At 46.2% G+C, this 18,225-nt stretch overlaps 1 protein-coding gene across 14 annotated transcripts in view; it reads right to left on the bottom strand.

The window, feature by feature from the left end:
- AFF3 (ALF transcription elongation factor 3) overlaps positions 1–18,225 on the bottom strand; it is a 594,300-nt gene that overhangs the window by 553,086 nt on the left and 22,989 nt on the right. For 8 of the 14 annotated variants that reach the window (XM_085018570.1, XM_021088183.2, XM_021088187.2 and 5 more), the window contains exons 2-3: positions 4,459–4,581; positions 3,440–3,559 (exon numbers count right to left, since the gene is read on the bottom strand). In XM_085018570.1, the coding sequence (XP_084874696.1) occupies positions 3,440–3,492 (53 nt within the window). In that variant the 5' untranslated portion in view covers positions 3,493–3,559; positions 4,459–4,581. Of the gene's footprint in view, positions 1–3,439; positions 3,560–3,697; positions 3,858–4,458; positions 4,582–18,225 lie in introns of those variants that run through there. The other 6 variants (XM_085018572.1, XM_085018573.1, XM_085018574.1 and 3 more) reach the window with 3 other exon arrangements.

The following is an 18,225-nucleotide window of genomic DNA, read 5'->3' as shown; positions in this document are numbered from 1 at the left end:
ATTTCCAGGGACCACTAGACTACGCTAGCTCAGGATCAAAGCCTCAGTCACAACTAAGAAACTGCGATTTGTTTTATTGGAGAACGAGGCCCACCAATGAGAAAAAGTAAGTTGTTAAGAGGGTATTCTCTTTGTCTATTAACCTGTACCTTCCCCCACCCCCTTCTAAAGAGAAGGGTTTTTCTAAGAGGAATCAAAGGGAGAAGTTTTTAGTGGTCTCTATTTTAAATTTACATACATTTTATAAGTTAATTCAGATAGGGGAGCAGACCTAATTTCCTAAATCATGGTATTTTGTTTTCAAATCTTTAATTTTCAATTAATATACTTAACGGGTCTGACCTTTTTTCATTGATATAACACAACCTAAACTCCCAGTCCCTCAAGGTTTTGTGCTATAATTAATTTCAGATCTACCTTTATAAACATGGAGACATCTGCAATACTATAGAAAATACACCAGATTTGAAGTTAGAAAACTGAGTTTTGAAATTAATGCTTGGTTCGAATATGGCTCCTCCATTTCTAGATATGTGACCTGAGGTAGGTTACCCGACTTTCCCAATCCTCAACCTCCCAATCTGTAAAATGGGAATAACAACAGTCCTTACTTACTTCCTAAGATTGCTGTGAGGATTAAATGAGCTAAAACATGTAATGTACTTAGAACAGTGTCTGGCAAATGGCTAAGTGTTTGGTAAATGTTAGTTTAAATTTCTGCTGTCATTTGATTTATGGGCTCAGTAATGTCATTTTACAGTCAAAACCCTCCATTTCCTTGTCTGTAAACGGGACTCTTACTACTTAACTACTTCCAGATTGTTATGAGATTCAAATAAGGAAACAATAGATCTGAAAACAATGGACACCCAGGAAGTACTTCAAATATTGGTTACTTTGGGTCACCAATAAGCTTAAAAGTAAACCACAAACTTAAAAACTTATAAACTTAAAAGTCAACCATGGGGAGCTCGTGGTGCAGCGGAAACAAATCTGACTAGGAACCATGGGGTTTGGGGTTCTATCCCTGGCCTTGCTCAGTGGGTTGAGAATCCGGCATTGCCGTGAGCTGTGGTGCAGGTCACAGACGTGGCTCAGATCTGGCATTGCTGTGGCTGTGGTGTAGGTTGGCAGCTACAGCTCCAATTCGACCCCTAGCTTGGGAACCTCTATATGCCACAGGTGCAGCCCTAAAAGGACAAAAGACCAAAAAAAAAAAAAAGTCAGCCATAAAATTGAGTTAGAAAATACCATCCAAAAATTCATCCACGACTGAGAAAATGTCTGTGTTAGAAATGCAGACTCCAGGAGTTTGTTTTATCGTTAACTGATTCAAAATGTAGAAGCTTTTACAAGAAGTAAATTTTACATCTTTGAACTAAAAACACTCCCTCAGTCAAGCCAAATGGTCCTACTATATCGTATGCAAGAAAGCCTGCACGGTTTCATAAGCCAAAGACAAACTGATGGATTAATTAAAATCTGACCACAGGTACAGCAACTTTCAAAAGACAATTTTTTTTTTTTTCATTTCTAACAATAAGAAAAGTACTTCAACTAATGTAAATCTCAAGGCTCTTCAACAGACATTTATTGTGTAACTGAGCTGCAGGTAACCCGCTGGGAACTAAAGATGCATAGGGCAAGAGAGCTCTGGCCTGTGTGGAAAAGCCACAGATTATAGCTGCTAATTCCAAAATATTACTCGTAAAAGTCATAAGGGGGCTTTAGTTTTGAGTCAGCAAGCAGACAAGCAGCACACAAATCTGCCAAACAAAAAGTGCTTCCCTTTGACTGAAAAACTGCCTTTGAAAAGCAAATATCATTTTGAAAGCACAGTTACTATCTGCAAACCTACTGAACTTGAGCCAGAAACCAACATTTCTAAGTGTAAACCTGTAAAATAATAGATATTTGTAAATGAAAACATGAAATAACCCCAGGAGCAACAACACAGCAATTAGCAACTTTTATAGAGTAATAACATGTTTCATATTCTTTCTACACCGGTTCTTTGAAGTTTCCAGTGTAATATATAAAAGTTTTATTACATTAGGGCCCATCCTTGTGTATTTTATAGGTGCCAGCATTATGCAAAGCAAGCTGTACTTAACTCATCCTGGGATCTTTTATAAGAAACTGCTCCATAATGAACCAGCTTTGTGTCCAGTTTTGTTAGTTACACCTGGCATTTGACAGCTCAGTCACTGGAAGCCTAAATCACTGAAAACATACCCGAATCCACATATCATCTAAATGATCTATAAATCATAAGGCAGTTTAGCTTTAAAACTGCACGTTGCATATTCATGTGCACACCACTTGCAGTTTTAGACACATGTGAACTCTTTCCTGAATTCAAGAAGAAAGAGGGGGGGTATAAAAAAGAAAAGAAACCTCCGCTCTACAATAAGCCGTTACCAGAGGCAGAACAGAGTGCAGTTAATATGCTTGTTTCACAGATGTTCATTCCCGTAAATATTAAACATAACTCAAGTTCCTCCAGGAATATGCAAGCAGTAATTTTACCACCTGAATAGGGCTGGTTGGAAACCTTTAGGAGACTGGGGAGGGGGAGGGGGGATAAGAGGGACGTGGAGGCAGCCAATGGGATTTTTAAGACACCCGCAACTAGAATTAAACTGCTTCCAGCGGCGCTTTACCTACAGCAGCTCCTCAATGTGAGAACCCCGCGCCACAGAACCCGGAGGGCTCCCCCGGCCGCCCGCTCCCCAGGCTGCGAGCTGTGAGCGTGGAATAAAGGGACACCCAGGGCGCCGGTGGGCTGGAGCGGGGAGAGGAGTGGGACTGTAGCGAGGCGAGGTGTGAAGAGAGGGCCCCAAGGAATTGCGAACCTCGCGGAAATGAGGCTCCCAGGCCTGGAATTCCCGCCCAGAGAAACCCTCGCCCCCTGCCCTCGGGTGCACTTTCCGTCTCGGGTGGGAGTGGGCGGGAGAGACAGAGAGGATGCGGCCGCCAGGACCCAGCGCAGACAGGCGGGAGGCTGGAGCATCCTCTAAGGGCACTTCGCTGCAGCCCCAACTCCAGGGGGTCGCGGAGAAGAGGGAGGGGCGCCAACGGAGGGAAGGGAGGTGAGAAGGGCTAGGGGACCGAGGGGTGGATCCCTGGGCACTACTGACATTTCCCAGAAATCGGTTCCTTTTCTCTCCACGGCTGCGCTCCGTCCCAGGCTCCCCAGATCACTGGCCCCCGGGCTGGGGCGGCAGCGCCAGGGGTAGGGCGCGGGAGAGAGGGCCGAGAAGACCCGAGGGCGGCCGGGCCTCCCATCGGGGCAAGCAGTAAGGGGTCGGCGCCGCAGGCACCCCCGACCCACCCCGCCCCCACGGCGGCCGGCCGCCCGAGCCCCCGGCCCAGGTGAGGCCGCCCCTCGCCCCTCGCCGCTCGCTCGTTCGGCGGGCCGGCCGGCACCGGGACTCACCACAGCGACTCGAGGTCCCATTCCTGGAGCAGGGCTATGTCGAAGCTGTCCATGGTGGGAGGTGTCAGCGCCGTCGCTGCCGCCGCCGCCGCCGCCGCCGAGGCTCGGGCCGCCCGCGCGCTGCAACGAAAGGCGCCGCTCAAGGTGCATCCCGGCCGCGCGGGAGCGGCCGCCGCCCGCCGGCCCCTGGCTCTGAGCTCCCGGCGCCCCCCTCCCCGCCTCCGGGCCGGCCGGGCTGGCGGCGGCCGGCGCACTCACCCGTTCGCCGGCTCGCGCAGGCACACTCCGCAGAGAGCGGAGAGATCGCCGCCGCCGCCTCCTCGCCCCCCACCCCGCCCCGCGCCCGCCCCTCCTCCCGCCCTAGCGGCGGCCCGGCCCGGCCCGCTGCAGCCGCCGCCGCGCCCGCCCGCCTTTCTCCTCCGGGAGGCGCGTGTGCGCGGGCGAGACCGAGACGCGCGCGCGCCGTGAGCCCCGCGCCGCGCCCGCCCCGCGCGCCCCTGCGCTCCCCGCGCCGCTCCCCGGGGTCCCGGCCCCTCGCAGGCCTCGCGGCCCCGCCCCCCCGACCCCCGCGCCGGGCCAGCCCTCTTGGCCTCCCGGGGGCGCCCCGCGCTGTACTGCGAGCGGGGGCGGGGGCGAGGGGCCGGCGGCGGCGCGGAGGGCTGGGGATGCTCTGCGGGCCCGGCCTGCCGCATCTTCTGCCCCTGCCCCCGCCCCGGCCTCCCCGGGGTGCGCGCACTTCTTGGGGGGCCCGGGATTCGACTGACCCTGCCCGGCTCCCCCGCGGGCCGCGCGGTCAGGAGGCTGCAGACCTGGATGCTGGGAGATGCCCTGGGCGCCCCTGGCGCGGGGAGAGTTAGCGCAGCCTGCAGCAGCGCCATAAACAAACCGTTTAAAATATCTGGAGTCAGTAAGTTAAGTGAAATAAAGGAGACTGGGAAACCTATTCTGATGGGACCTGCAGTTAGCCCTCCCATTAGGGTCCCCCCCATCCTCCAGCTCCTCGGCCCCTGGAAACCCACCTCCTTTCTTCTTATTTCTTCCAGGGAAGAGGACAGGCCTCGGGGTGTAGTCCGCAAACTTCCAGCCCAACCTCCTGCCTGGAGAGTGGTGTATTGTCAGCTGAAAGGGTGATGGAATATCTCCTAAAATTCAAGTTTTTGTTATTATTACTTCCTTGAGTTTAAGGAACGTTTCCCCCCCACCCCCGTACCCCTTGCTTGTATAGACTTGCTGAGAAGCCGGCGTCTAGATCAGGGACATAGCCCTGTTTCTCCACTGCTGGCCAAAACCCCCAATCCCTCTTTTGTCCCCTGCCTCTCCTGTCCTCATGGCCACAGCTCTGGGAGCCTCGCTTAGGATTCCAAAGACTTCCTGGAGAGAGCAGTACAGGGCAGGATAAAGTCCAGTCACTTGCACCAGAGGGCGGCGCCCCCCGCCCAAGTTCTTGCCCTACAGAGGCCTTTCTGGTACTCGACCCTTTGTTCATTCTAGGCAAGAAGGACCACCACCAGAAATCTAGACCCCTTGGGTAAAAGTCACAGGAGCCAGCCTAGGAGTCCCCTTCTTCAACTCCCCGACCACCAAAGGAGAATTAATAAAGCCCAATGAGGAGAAGGAAAAAAACCAATGAGAATTCTTTGGTCTTTGGGGATGGATTACGAGATGCTCAGCCTCCCTCCTTCCCCTGGTTCTGAACTAACATCCATACTTCCTTTCTTAACATCCATAACTGAGGTGCAAAAGGTGAAACAGTAAACTGAGGCTGAGTGAGCATCAACGCAGTTTGAGGGAAAGGTATTATTTTACACGCTAACCACTCGAAGCTCCTAAAAACCTCCCTCGTGAGTGAGTTGAGAGTAGTAACAAGGCTACAAAAGAACAAAGGGAATGTGAATTCAGGAGAAAGCACAGGTGTGAAGGACTGCCTCCCCAAATCCCAGTCTCCAGTGTGTGTGTGGGGGGGGGGGGGAATCTGTCTTATTTAAGTCTCCTTAGCATAAGCCTCCTTGGAAATGTCTGAGACATCTGAAACATCTAGAGTTCCCTGGGAACAAAGGCAGAGGGTGGAGGAAGCCTAAGGAACAGCCCTGCCACTCAGGAAGAACTGTGAGTTCCACTCCTGAACAAGACAGGCATCCTGTCCCTGTGCTCACTGCTCATGGCTGCAGCTAGGAAGCTGCTCCAGAAAGGAGACCTCCCACCCCTTACAGAGATCTGGCTTTCCTTCCCTTCCCACCACGTCTGTTTATAGAGTGGAGGAAGGATGAAGAACAAACAACAGTGTTTACTGGGACTCTCATCTTGGGCCTGAAGCTCAGACTACAGATTTGCCCTGTCAGAGGAGGCTGAGGACCAAAAGATGATCCTGGAAAAGAAAAGGGAGGAAGCTCTGTGCAGGGGTGGGGGGTATAGAGCTGATGGAGTCATTTGCTCATAAAGGGCCTTGCCCCCAAAGCCATGTAGGAATGGGTAGATTTCCATTTGAATTTAAACACGATGCCTCCTGTTTACACAGGAGTGTACTTAAGCATTAAAGCAATTTCACTGGGGGGTCATCAATATTTTTTCTACAGGAATAGCTCATATTTTGGGCTTGGGGCCTCTAACATGGGGAAGCTGCATGAGTACTTTTATTTCCAGTTTTTCGTGTAGCGTCTCCAGCTGGAGAATAGGTCCTTTTGAAGAAACCCAAATAATATGGTAGATTGCATTTTTACTAAGTTGTCATGGAAATAAATTTCAATTAATACTATTTACAGGTAAAATGCAGAGCAGTTAATGAAAGCTTTTATAAAGTGATATTATTATTATTATTATTATTAATATCTGATTTGCTAAGATGTTCCCATTATCCTCCAGTCCCTAGGTACACATACCAAAACAAGCGCTTAATCTAGTTGCCAAAAATTTATTTTATGTCTTTTTGCCTTTTCTAGGGCCGCACCCACAACATATGGAGGTTTCCAGGATAGGGGTCTAATCGGAGCTGCAGCTGCCAGCCACATCTGCAACCTACACCACAGCTCAGAGCAACGCCGGATCTTTAACTCACTGCCCACTGAGCAAAGCCAGGGATTGAACCTGCGACCTCATGGTTCCCAGTCAGATTCATTAACTGCTGAGCCACGACAGGAACTCCTAATTGCTAGAATTTTTACTCTAATAGAAAGCACGAAAAGACAAAGGCTCGCACTTCCTGGGATGCAAAGGCCAAAACTAAAAGGGAGAATTTGGTGGGGGAGGGCACACTCATGTCATGTGGAAATTCCTGGGTCAGGGACCAAACATGTGTCACAGCAGTGATCTGAGTCACAGCAGTGACGACGCTGGATCCTCAGCCAGCTGAGCCACAAGGGAACTCTATAAAAGGGAGGTGGTTTGGGTTTTTGTTTCTGTTTTGATAAAGGGACAAGAGACTACCTAAATTAAAGATTAAAAACTGGTGTTTCCAGAGTTCCCATCGTGGTGCAGCGGAAAGGAATCTGACTAGGAATCACGAGGTTGCGGGTTCAATCCCTGGCCTCAATCAGTAGGTTAAGGATCCAGTGTTGCCATGAGCTATGGTGCAGGTCACAGACGAGGCTCGGATCTGGCATTGCTGTGGCTGTGGTGTAGGCTGGCAGCTATAGCTCTAATTTGACCCCTAGCCTGGGAACCTCCCTTTGCCACAGGTGCGGTCCTAAAAAGCAAAAAACAAAACAAAACAAAAAAAAACACTGGTATTGCCAGTGAAGCTGATGTAACCTCAGTGCATAGTAAAGGCCTTGAGATTGGAGGGACTTCTGAGATAAATGAGGCAATACTACAGGAAGCTGAAACCCATAGTGCCAAGCTCCAGAGAGGCACTGGGGAGGCAGCTGGGCTTCTGAGGTCAGGTTTGTTTGTTTCGGCTACATCTATGAAGGAAAGGCCCTGAGAAATGGATCCTATTCAGTCAGGCGCAGGCATACAAGTTCACACAAAGGCCCCACTCACTTTCCACCAACCTGGAATAGGAAACCTCCTAAATAGGCCCAGAAGCCAATGTGGCATCCAACGAAGATCTCCCTTTGGATAGAAACTGAGAGAGGAGAGACCTTACATAGCTTTATTAATTCTGGCTTTATTCTGCAGACCTGGCTGCCATGCAGAGGTCTTTTGTGACCAGGTGGGAATTTTCCTTTTACAATCCCCCCCTTCCCCTGGAAGGATAGGCCTGGCCAAAAGCCAGCTGTGTGGGTGGTCCTGCTGGAAGGTGATGGAAGCCCAGCCCCACCTCCACCAGCACTATTTGTCACCATACTCCCCTCCTGGTCCAGCATGCAGTCTGCTTCTCCTTCCTGAGGCTTCTTGGGTGTGTGAAACCGTATCTTGGGGTGGAAGGATCAGCCCTCTAGGTTCTCTGCCTGCAAATGACATGCTAATATATCCAGCCCCAGGCCAGCTCTGGTTTTAATTCACCTAGGAGTTCAAGTGTCTCAGGCCTTTCCTCTCCACTGCTATCTCAGAGCAGTTCTAAGCTTGAGATCTGAGGTGCCTTTCTTTTTCTATTTTTTTCATCATTCACCAGGTCTTGAGCAGATGGTGTGGCTGTGCTGGCTGTCATCACTCCTTCTATGTTTCCATGGAAACGTGGGGCATAGGGACCATCTCTGCCTTGGGCTCTCTGGCAGTATCCTCTGGCGGAGAACTTCAGCACTCAGGCCCCTCCCCCTTTCCTGCCCACGTTCTGGAGAGTTTGAGAATGTTCCACCAGGGTCATTTCCAAGATCCTCTAAGGACATACTTGCTTGCGAACTGGCTAGAAAAGGGATAGGGAGGAGAGGTGGGGGCCTGTACCCCAGTGCTGTGGTGGAGGCCAATTTGCTCTGGTGGCGTATTTGGACTCTCTGTTCCCTCAGCCAGATTCCATGACGGCTGATTATTACCCAGACATTAAAAGAGACACTCCTAAGGTTGTATCTAGTCATCTAGTCATCAGGCAACAGATACCTAATGAGTAGAAGAATGTTACCCGTGGTTTACACTTTACTAACATTCTATCCACTCCATGAGCAGTCTTTTTTTTAATTTTATTTATTTATTTATTTTTTTGGTACAAAACCAGATTTCATATTCCCTAAGGAATGTACCTTCCTCAAAGTTTCCAGCATCCTCCTGCCTACATAATTCACTTATATAGCTACTAAGACATTAATTAGATTCAGAAGTCTGTGGAAACAGCAGAACCAGGCAGGGCAGAGGTCAGGCAGGACAGATAAAAGAGCAGAGAAAATGACCCTTGGGAGAGAGTAAGGAAGCAGTGGAGGGAAATTTTTCATGCCATTCAAGTACCAAACAAGACAAAGATAATTTCAAAATGTAGCCAACTACTATGACATTGTTTAGAAAATTAAAGTATTTTCCAATTAAAGAGGTTTTTTTTTTTTAAGTTGACTTGGTATCAGAATTCTATTGCCTATATGTCTTTGTGTGAGATGTGCCTTATACATCTGCAACAAAGGACTAGTGTGTGAAGTTCACCGCATCTTTCAAAAGGAAGGAAACCAAGCACATGTACTGAAGATGAAAATGCAAGCAGAAAAGGCATCAGCAATTCATAAAAATGGATCAGAAAAGTAATTTCTATCCCAGATCATGTATTTCATGCCACACTGACCTACTTGGGGGATAATCCCATGACTTGTGATAGGAGACGTATCTTGGTGCTGGTGACAAGAACCAAAGTCCTGACTTCAAACTTAATGTCCCTGCCGGCCCTTTGTTGTGCTCCTTTGAGATGTGCACTGGCCATCGAGCAAGACTGAGGGACTCGGAACCTTTGCAAACAGGAGATAACTAGTCGTAATGATAGCCAACATCTCTGTATTATGATGTACCAGGTAGATCTAACTATCAAGTCTGTTTACTCCTCCCAAAACCATGTGAGGTATGTGACTATTGATTTTATTTTACAGATGAGTGAACTAAAGAACAGACGTATGTCAGACACCAAAGAATGGCAGGTGGGAGAAGGGATCTAGCAGCCAGGGCTGGGATGGACGTTTTTGTCTCTGTCAGTCTGTGTCTCTGACTGCTCTAAAATGTTAGAGTTCTGTCTTCGGTCGTTTCCTCCTGAGTGCTGCCAGACAGCAATCTCACTGGGATGTCAGGAGAGCCATAAATCTCTTCTCATTTAATGGTAGGACCTCCTCCTTGGCTTAAACACATCTCAAGGTATGGGTCTGTTCGAAACAGGAGTGCTTGCTGTTTCAATCGATGATAACAGACAGCAAGCCCAACGTGTCCAGTAAGAAGAGACTCTGCTTAGGTCTGGGGGAAACGTGGGAAGGAAATCACCACAAGGCTGATGGGTCAGGACTCTTTTCTACTAGAGAGTATTCACACATGTTCCCCGCAAAGCCCCTGGAGGACGTGGAGGGTCCGAGTGGGCCAATTCTTGCTCATGTCCTGAAGACAGAGAAATTTCAGAGTTTTACCTTTGTTCAACATGGATGGGCCAAGGACAGCCTTATAAGATCCTCACAATGTCTATCAGGTAACAGCATCTTGGAAGCTCAAAGTCCATGGTGGAGATGCTCCCGTCCAAGAGTACAAGAAACAAGAAAGGAGCAAGGTCTAGCCCGTCACGCTATGATGTCAGTCACTGCCACCAGCTGCCTCCCCACGTGCATCGGCCCTCTTCTCTACTAACAAACCCTAAGTTTGGGGAAGTGATGAGCCCAGCTGAAATATTATATTTTTCCAGTCTCTATTACAGCAAGAACTGGGCATGGAACACAGTTCAAGCCAATGAGACATAAGCCTTAGTCCTCTGGAATTTCTTGGAAAGTTTCACTTTCCTGGAATAGGCTGCATTTTTTCCCCCCTCTAGGTCACTTCTTTCTTCTTTCTTTCCAGAAACAACTGAAGGCCTGAGGTGGTCTTGGGCCTTGAGGGCAAAACTCACAAACTAAAGTTGGCAGTTCTGAAGTTAAAAGAAGGCTGTGTTCTTGATGGTTTCTTCACACAACTGTACTATCTTTGAACCACCCACCTAGCTCAGGATTTTTAGGGGATAAAATTAGACTGTATCTGGCCGAGCTGCTATAATCATATTTTGATTATTACATCTAAACCATAAAGAAGTCATGTTCTCACCAGCATGCCCTGCACATGGCCACATATGGTCAGGTCTACTAGATGTCCCAGGCTCTGTGCCCCAGCAGAGCCACCACTCCAAGAGCATCAACTGTGATTTGGAGAAGTCTCTGTTTTCACTCTTAAATGTAATCTTGCCTTCTGGGTGCCCTCCAGTTGTAAGAAGATCAGTTAATGAGAAACCCATGCTCCATTGTCTGAAGACTGACTAATCTGGCTCCAGCACTTTTTAAGTATTCCATATTAATAAATGTGTCTTTATTCTCCTGTTATTTATTAACCTGGTTAAGTTACTGTTACATCCTCACAGGGATACTAGAAGATCTCATTTCTGGAAACCAGTGCAGGAACAATAATCGTCAGTCTTTCTTGTGTCTTTGCCACATATACAAAAGATACGCATGTTTCAGATGCTGCCATTGTTTCTACCAATAAACTAATTACCACTGTATGAAGCTAGTTTACTTCAGAAGGAGTTTAGAGAAACAACTAATTAAGAACAGTATTTTGAAATATAAACTGTATTACAAGGTTAGAACCCTATAATGAAACTGTAGCAGCTTGAAAGTCAGGAGAAACCATAAAAGCTCTCTCTCCCTAAGCTCCTTCCCCATGCAAGAATTCCCTCTCTGTTAGCCCTGGTATGTTCGGCCTACACATGAACATTTCTAATGATAGGGAGTTCACTCTCTCAAAAGGCGTCCTATTCCATTTTTAATGGAGCTTAGCTCTGCCTGCAACAGCATTCTTCTTTATATTTATGAATCCCGAATTGATTTCCCTGTAACTTCCTAGCATAGCACGCACTTACAGTAAGCGCTCAGCGCTCAGTTCCACTGAGCGTCTTCTCTCCATCCTCAGTGCACTGAGACTGGTCATGTCCTCAGCACCTTTGGCAGAGAGAGCACCTTGTCCAGCTGGGGATCCTTTGCAGAGAAGGGGAACCGGTCTCTTAAAAGGAGCACGTGGACAGGAGAGGGAAGAGAAATTTCATCTTCTTCTAACGGGGAGTTGGTTTCTTGGAAGAAGGGAGCTTCAGAAAACAGTTGGAGGCACAAGAAGGAAAATGCCCACCACAAGACAGGGAGCAGGAAACTCCTCAAAAGAAAGATACCCCCCTGCTGGTTCCCAGGGGAGATGTTGCACCATGAGAGGTAGAAAATGGGAGCCCAGGCTCATGGGAGAAGGGTGACAGTGAGGACAGGAAAGAGGACTGATTAAAGCACCAGGCCTCAGGGCCAGGCCCACCCCTACTGTCAGAACAGCAGCTCTTGAAAAGCTGGTACCCAAAGTTCCAGCTCTCCTGTGATGCTTATTATAATTCTATATACTTGGCACACAGTTACATTTTTATGAATTTAGCATTACTTTCTGTCACTCTCTAGGCAACAATATGAGGTTTATTATGACATAAAGGGAAACTCATCCTCTTGGGCCTGAGTGAGTGGCAGCCCAGCTCCCCACCTCGTCACCTCTGTCACCCTGCTCTGAAGAGTACAACCTCAAGTCAAGGATGACACTACTGGGGCTGCTTAAGCAAACCCAGGTTGTGGGCTCAGGACCTGAGCGCATAAATCATTTCAGAGAGAGAGAGAGAGACAGATATTTAAATTAACTATATATTAAATAATATATTATATATATTTAAAATAACTAAATTAAAATATATCTTTAATTATATATTAAAATAAAATATATATTTAAATTAACATGTTTATTTTATTTATTTGTCTTTCATTTCAGAAATATTTTTTATGTACAGAACAAACATTCTTAACCATGCAAGCAGTAGGTTTAAAAAATAAGGGGAGAGCATGTTAGAATGCGATTAGTGCTACGATGAGGGAAGTGCAAGTCCTCAGGGAGATCTTTCTAGAAGGCGTGACCAACTTGTATTCTAAGTCAAGAACTGACTTATCCAGAAAAAGGGAAGAGGTCTGTCAGCTCGACTGTGTCACCTGCCATGAGAGAGGATGTCCGCAAAGCCATAGGCACAAGAGCCAGTGGGTGACAATTTCTGCCTGAGGCACTCCGTGCAGAAGCTGACAAGGCCGATAGGGATGACAGCCAGAAGGAGTGTGGCTGCTATGGATGGAAGAGCATGCTGGCAGAAGGAAAAGCACATGACAGGGCACAGAGGCGAGAAGCATGGCATGTTCTGGTGCCAGAGGGCGTTCCATGGGATCCAAGGGCTGCCTCTGGGAGGAGGGCTGGAGCAGGCAGTGGGTCATGTTCAAGGTGGGAGCAGAAGCAGAATGAAGGGACAGGGGAAAGGCGCCAAGGCCAGGGCTGGAGCTTGGGGCCAGGTGCTGAAGAGCCCCCTTTGGCTGCTGTGAAAACACTTGTAAGTGGGCAGGAAATGAACATCAGAGATTCAGAAAAGCAGCAAGCACACACCCAGCTGCTAAACCCTGGGGGGACGACTGAAACTTGAAAAGAGGAAATGGTTTCTCAGAAACCAGAGAAAGTATGGCACACAGCACTCAGCCTGGAGGTTTTTCTTTTTTGTTGTCCAATCAAGCAAGCCTGTCCCACAGCACATGGCTGACCACATCGTCTGCAGAGCCCAGGGGCAAACTGAACATGTGGAGCCCCTCGTTCATTAATAACTCAGAATTTCAAAATGATGACAGCAGAGCATTAACCCAAGCGCAGGACCCTTCTAAGTGTCGGGCCCTGCAGGAGGGCAGAGGTCACAGCCCACAATGGAGGATGCCAAGGTGTTAGTGCCTTGGGGCACCTCTGCACTAAGAGAGTGAGTGTGGGGAACCCCGAATCACGAGGGTGGGTGGAGCAGCACATGGGGAGCACAGCCCCACGCTCACAGGGTCTTCACCACAGCACCAAAAATACACCCAGGGAAAGAATTTCCAAGCCACACACAGCAGTCTGTGATGGGAAAACGTGCCATTAAATGTATTTTCCATTATCAGAGTGAATCCTCAAAAAGGGTTTTGTTGGAGTTCCCTTTGTGGCTCAGCAGTAACAAACTCCAATAGGACCCATGAGGATGCGGGTTCGATCCCTGGCCTCTCGCAGTGGGTTGAGGATCCGGCATTGCCATGAGCTGTAGTGTAGGTCACAGATGCAGCTCCATTTTGACCCCTAGCCTGGGGACCTCCCTATGCCACAGGTGTGGCCCTCAAAAGCAAAAAAAAAAAAAAGTTTTTGTTTGCTAGACAAGGGTAGTGATAGAGACGTAGGTTAGAGGAACTGAGGGAAGGGAGAAATTGTTCTCCAAAGTAAAATAATAATAACAGGAGCACAGAAAGGAGGAAAGGAAGAGACTCTGACTAGAGCGGGGAGGGGTGGGAAGGAGCCCCGGCTTCAGGGAGTAGAATCTGGGGGAAAGAGAGAAAATCTAAAAGGGATTGTAACATTGTTTGTGATATAATCGCATTCTCCAATCTCCCAGTGGGTCTTAAATAAAAAACGGCATTGCTCATCCAAGCTTAGGGAGGAAAGAGAGGGGTTGGGGTGTGTGTGAGAGTGTGTGTGTGTGTGTGTGTGTGTGTGTGTGTGTGTGTGTGTGTGTGTTGGGGGCGGTATTTTTCAAACCCAGCTGCAGATTAGAATTACCTGGGGAAAAATTCCAGCCACCCACCCACCACCCCTGAGATGCTGAAGGCTGACTCTGAGAAGCCACTGCACAAGTGACCAAGGTTAGGTGTCTCTTCCGGCCCTGGTCCAAGTCATTTCTTGGGTAACTGTTGTTTCCATCCGTCTGTCTCTCCTTGGGTCAGTCTCACACTTTTAGTACTTGTGGCTTTATCCTAAGCTTTGATGGCTGGAGGAGGCGGCTTGACTCCCAACTTTTTCTTCCTCAAGACAACCTTCTATTCCTAGTTCTTTGTTTTTTATTATCATTTTAGAATCAGCTTGTCAGATCTCTCTCTCTCCCTCTCTCTCTCTCTCTCTCTCTCTCTCTCTCTCTCTCTCACACACACACACACACACACACACACACACCTCTTAGCGTATGGACAGAAATTGCTTAGAATATGTAGGCCAGTTTGGAGAACAAATACATCAACAATACTGTCTTCTGATCCTTGAGCTTATGTATGTTCCTCTGATTAGATTTCCCATTACTTTATATCAATCATGTTTCATATTCTTTTGCACAGAGACCTTGCATATCATTTGTTAGATTTTTTTTCTCTAGGTGTTGGATTAAACAAACCTATTCACTCTAATAATGTCGCTGTAGCTTTATTTTTATCTCCTATGTACACAGTAATTCAGCAATATCATGTGATTGAGGGCTATTTCTTTTTTCCCCAACCTCTGCAATGCTTACATCTTTCTTTTCTCGACTTACCAGCTGGAATTTTAACTGCGATGTTAAATAAGAGCAGTAATGGTGGGCATCCTTGTCTTATTCCTGATTTCAAAACTAGGATTTTTGGTAGGTCCTTTATCAGATTAAGGAATTTTCCATCTATTCTTAGTTTGTTAACTCTATAGGTATTAATTTTTGTTGTTATTGTGGACTGAAATCAGAAATTGTAGCTGAATTTTATAAAACGTTTTCTGTGGGAGTTCCCATAGTGGCTCGGGGGAAACAAATCCAACTAGGAACCATGAGGTTGCCGGTTCGATCCCTGGCCTCACTCAGTGGGTTAAGGATCCCAAGTTGCCGTGATCTATGGTGTAGGTCGCAGACACGGTTCGGATCTGATGTTGCTGTGGCTATGGCGTAGGCCGGCAGCTACAGCTCTGATTAGACCCCTAGCCTGGGAACCTCCATATGCCGCAGGTGCAGCCCTAAAAGGACAAAAGACAAAAAAAAAAAAAAAAAAAAAAAAAAAAAAAAGTTTTTTGTGGCTTATTGAGATAGTTCTACTATTTGATTCCTTTTCTTTTCTATTAGTAGTACTAAATTACACTCATTTTCAGAAGTCAAGCCAGCCTTGTGTTAATGAAATAAACACAGCTCAATAGTGATGCATTACTTGTTATAATTCAATGTGCAATTTCATGCGGGCGAGGGGAATTTCTACCCCAATGATCGTGAATAAGTGAATAGAATTTTTCTATTTTGAGGTGACCTTGTTAGCTTTTGCTAAGAAAGCCCTTGGAAAGGAATTGGAGATATTTACCTCTTTTTCTTTTTTCTCTGGGAGAGTTTGTGTCATCATGGAATGATTTCTTCTTTAAGAATTTAGTGACATTTGCCTGTAAAGTCATCTGAGCCTAGAGTTTTCTTTGAAGGAAAACTTTTAATTATGGATTCAGTTTTTAATAGTTTTAAGTCTATTTTCTGTCAATTTTGGTAAGACATTTTCTTCTACAAAGATATCCAAGTCATGAAAATGTTCAAGTTGATTGCTCTAAGCCATGTTTACTTACTATCTTCTTAGTCTCTGTAGGATCAGTAGTTTTGCCCCTTTTCATCCCTTACATTGCATATTTATTGCTTCTCTCCCTCTTTTAAAATCCATCTCACCGTCACTTTAGCAATTTTATTAGTATTTTCAAAGAACTACCTACACCACAGCCACAGCAACACCGGATCCAAGCCACGTCTGTGACCTACACCACAGGTCACGGCAATGCCGGATCCTTAATCCATTGAGCGAGGCCAGGGACTGAACCCATGTCCTCATGGATACTAGTCAGGTTCGTAACTTGCTGAGCCACAACAGGAACTCCTAATCCGTCTTTTGAAAAAAACAATTTTTTTAATTTTACGGCTGCTACCACAGCGTATGGAAGTTCCTGGGCCAGGGATTGAATCCGAGCCACAGCTATGACCTATGCAGCAGCTGTGGCAACACCAGATCCTTTAGCCCACTGTGCCATGCCAGGCATTGAACCTGCACCTCCCCAGTGACCTAAGTTGCTGCAGTTGGATTCTTAACCCACTGCACTACAATGTGAACTCCTGCTCTTTTGAAATTTTAATTTTTCATCTTTTTAATTCTTCTTTCTGAATATTTTCTTCTAATAGAGCTTTCAGTTAATTAATTCTTTCTTGGGCTGTATATAATCTGCAGTGAAACTAACCCATTTACTGAGCTTAATTTAGAACACCATGTTTGTTGCTTCTAGGGTTTCCATTTGATTCAGTTCTGTAGCTTCTCATCTTCTGTTAAAATTCTTGACCTTATCTTTTTTTCCCTCAATTTTAGACACTGTAAGTAGAGTTATCTTAAAGTTTGTGTCTAATTACTCTTTTATCTGGAGCTTCCATGAGTATACCTCTACTGCCTACTTTTTTTTTTTTTTTTGCTGACAAGCTATCATTCATATTGTCTTAAGTCCTTCTATTGAGCTACTTTTTAAAAATTATCTCATGGATGTTGTATTTGCAAAATAATTTGCAGATATAATTTCAGGCCTACAGTGATATTATCTATTTTCAGAGAAGTATATTCATTTCCACCAGGTTTGTTGGCTCATTAGCAATTCAGAATTACCTTTACATCATTTCACAAGTTGGGGGAATTTGAAATTATAATAAAGTACCTCTAGGGCATGTCTACTTTCAAGCCCCTATTTCTTTTATGGTGCACTCTTCCTCCAGTTCCAGTCCAAATAATAAGGTTCATTGTGCTTTGGTTTTTCTTGATGGATCCTGACTTTTGTCATCTTCTGAGCCCCAGAGCACTGTCCACAGCTTGTGTTAGCCTCTTGACTGCTTGCCTCCAAAATTGGCCAAAAGAGAAAAGTAGCCCTAGACCCCAAATTCACTTCCTTTCATTCCTGTTTTCTTGTGGAGCTTGCCTCTGCAGTTCTTCAGTCAATTTTTAGATCTCTACTGTCTTTAGAGCCTGACTATTCAAAAACTTCTTTAGATGCACTGACTAGATGCATGTGTGCTATGTAAAACCAAGTTTTGTTTGGATTTGGGTGATTTGCTCCAACAGTGACCTTCACAGGATGGCTGTGAACTCTCCTGTGTATTGATTAGGAGCACAGGCTTTGGAGCCAGCAAATCTGGTTCAAATCTTTGTTTGGCTTCTCTCAGCCCTGTGATTTTCAGCAACTTAATTAAACTTTCTGGTTCTCACGTCTCTCACTGGTAAAACATGAATGATGATTATCGCTCCTTTATGGACAAATAAATGGAATAATATTGCAAAGATATAAGAGAGAGTTGGCATCTAGTATAAGCACTCATCAAATGGCAACTATTCTTATTTCAAATGAAATTTTTAAATATTTAATAACATGAGCCAAAGATAACTGTTTTAGATTTAAGATGGTTGTAATTATGGGACTCCCCCCCTCCACCCCCTGGTGTCGTATTTCAGAAAGGAACTCTTAGGTCATGACTCTGGGGGTCCTGGCAATACTTGCTTGTAATTTTTCCATACTCAAATCTCAGCAGTGTTTATGCTTTAGAACTCAGGTGCCCAGTGGAATACTTTCCTTGTATTCTGGGGTCAATTACAAACTCCAATTAAGGCAAATCTGGCTTTGCCTATGTGGAGCCTTAAAGCATACCTACACGCAGAGATGTGTGAGACTCCTGCCCCTGTGTCTAAATTTCTACAATTGCCCCAACTGGTTTTTTTTTTTTTTTTAATGTCTTTGTATATATTTTTATTTTTTTGATTTTTATTTTTTTCATTATAGCTGGTTTATAGTGTTCTGTCAATTTTCTACTGTACAGCATGGTGACCCGGTTACACATACATGTATACATTCTTTTTTCTCAC

This window comes from Sus scrofa, chromosome 3 (genome assembly GCF_054392235.1).
Source record: "Sus scrofa isolate SSC_HxYL_T2T_F1_AM1 chromosome 3, Sscrofa_HxYL_maternal_Yorkshire_Landrace_v2.0, whole genome shotgun sequence".
Classification (NCBI taxonomy): Eukaryota; Metazoa; Chordata; class Mammalia; order Artiodactyla; family Suidae; genus Sus; species Sus scrofa.
Note: the sequence above shows the minus strand (reverse complement) of the source record. Positions and strands in the feature narration are given on the sequence as shown.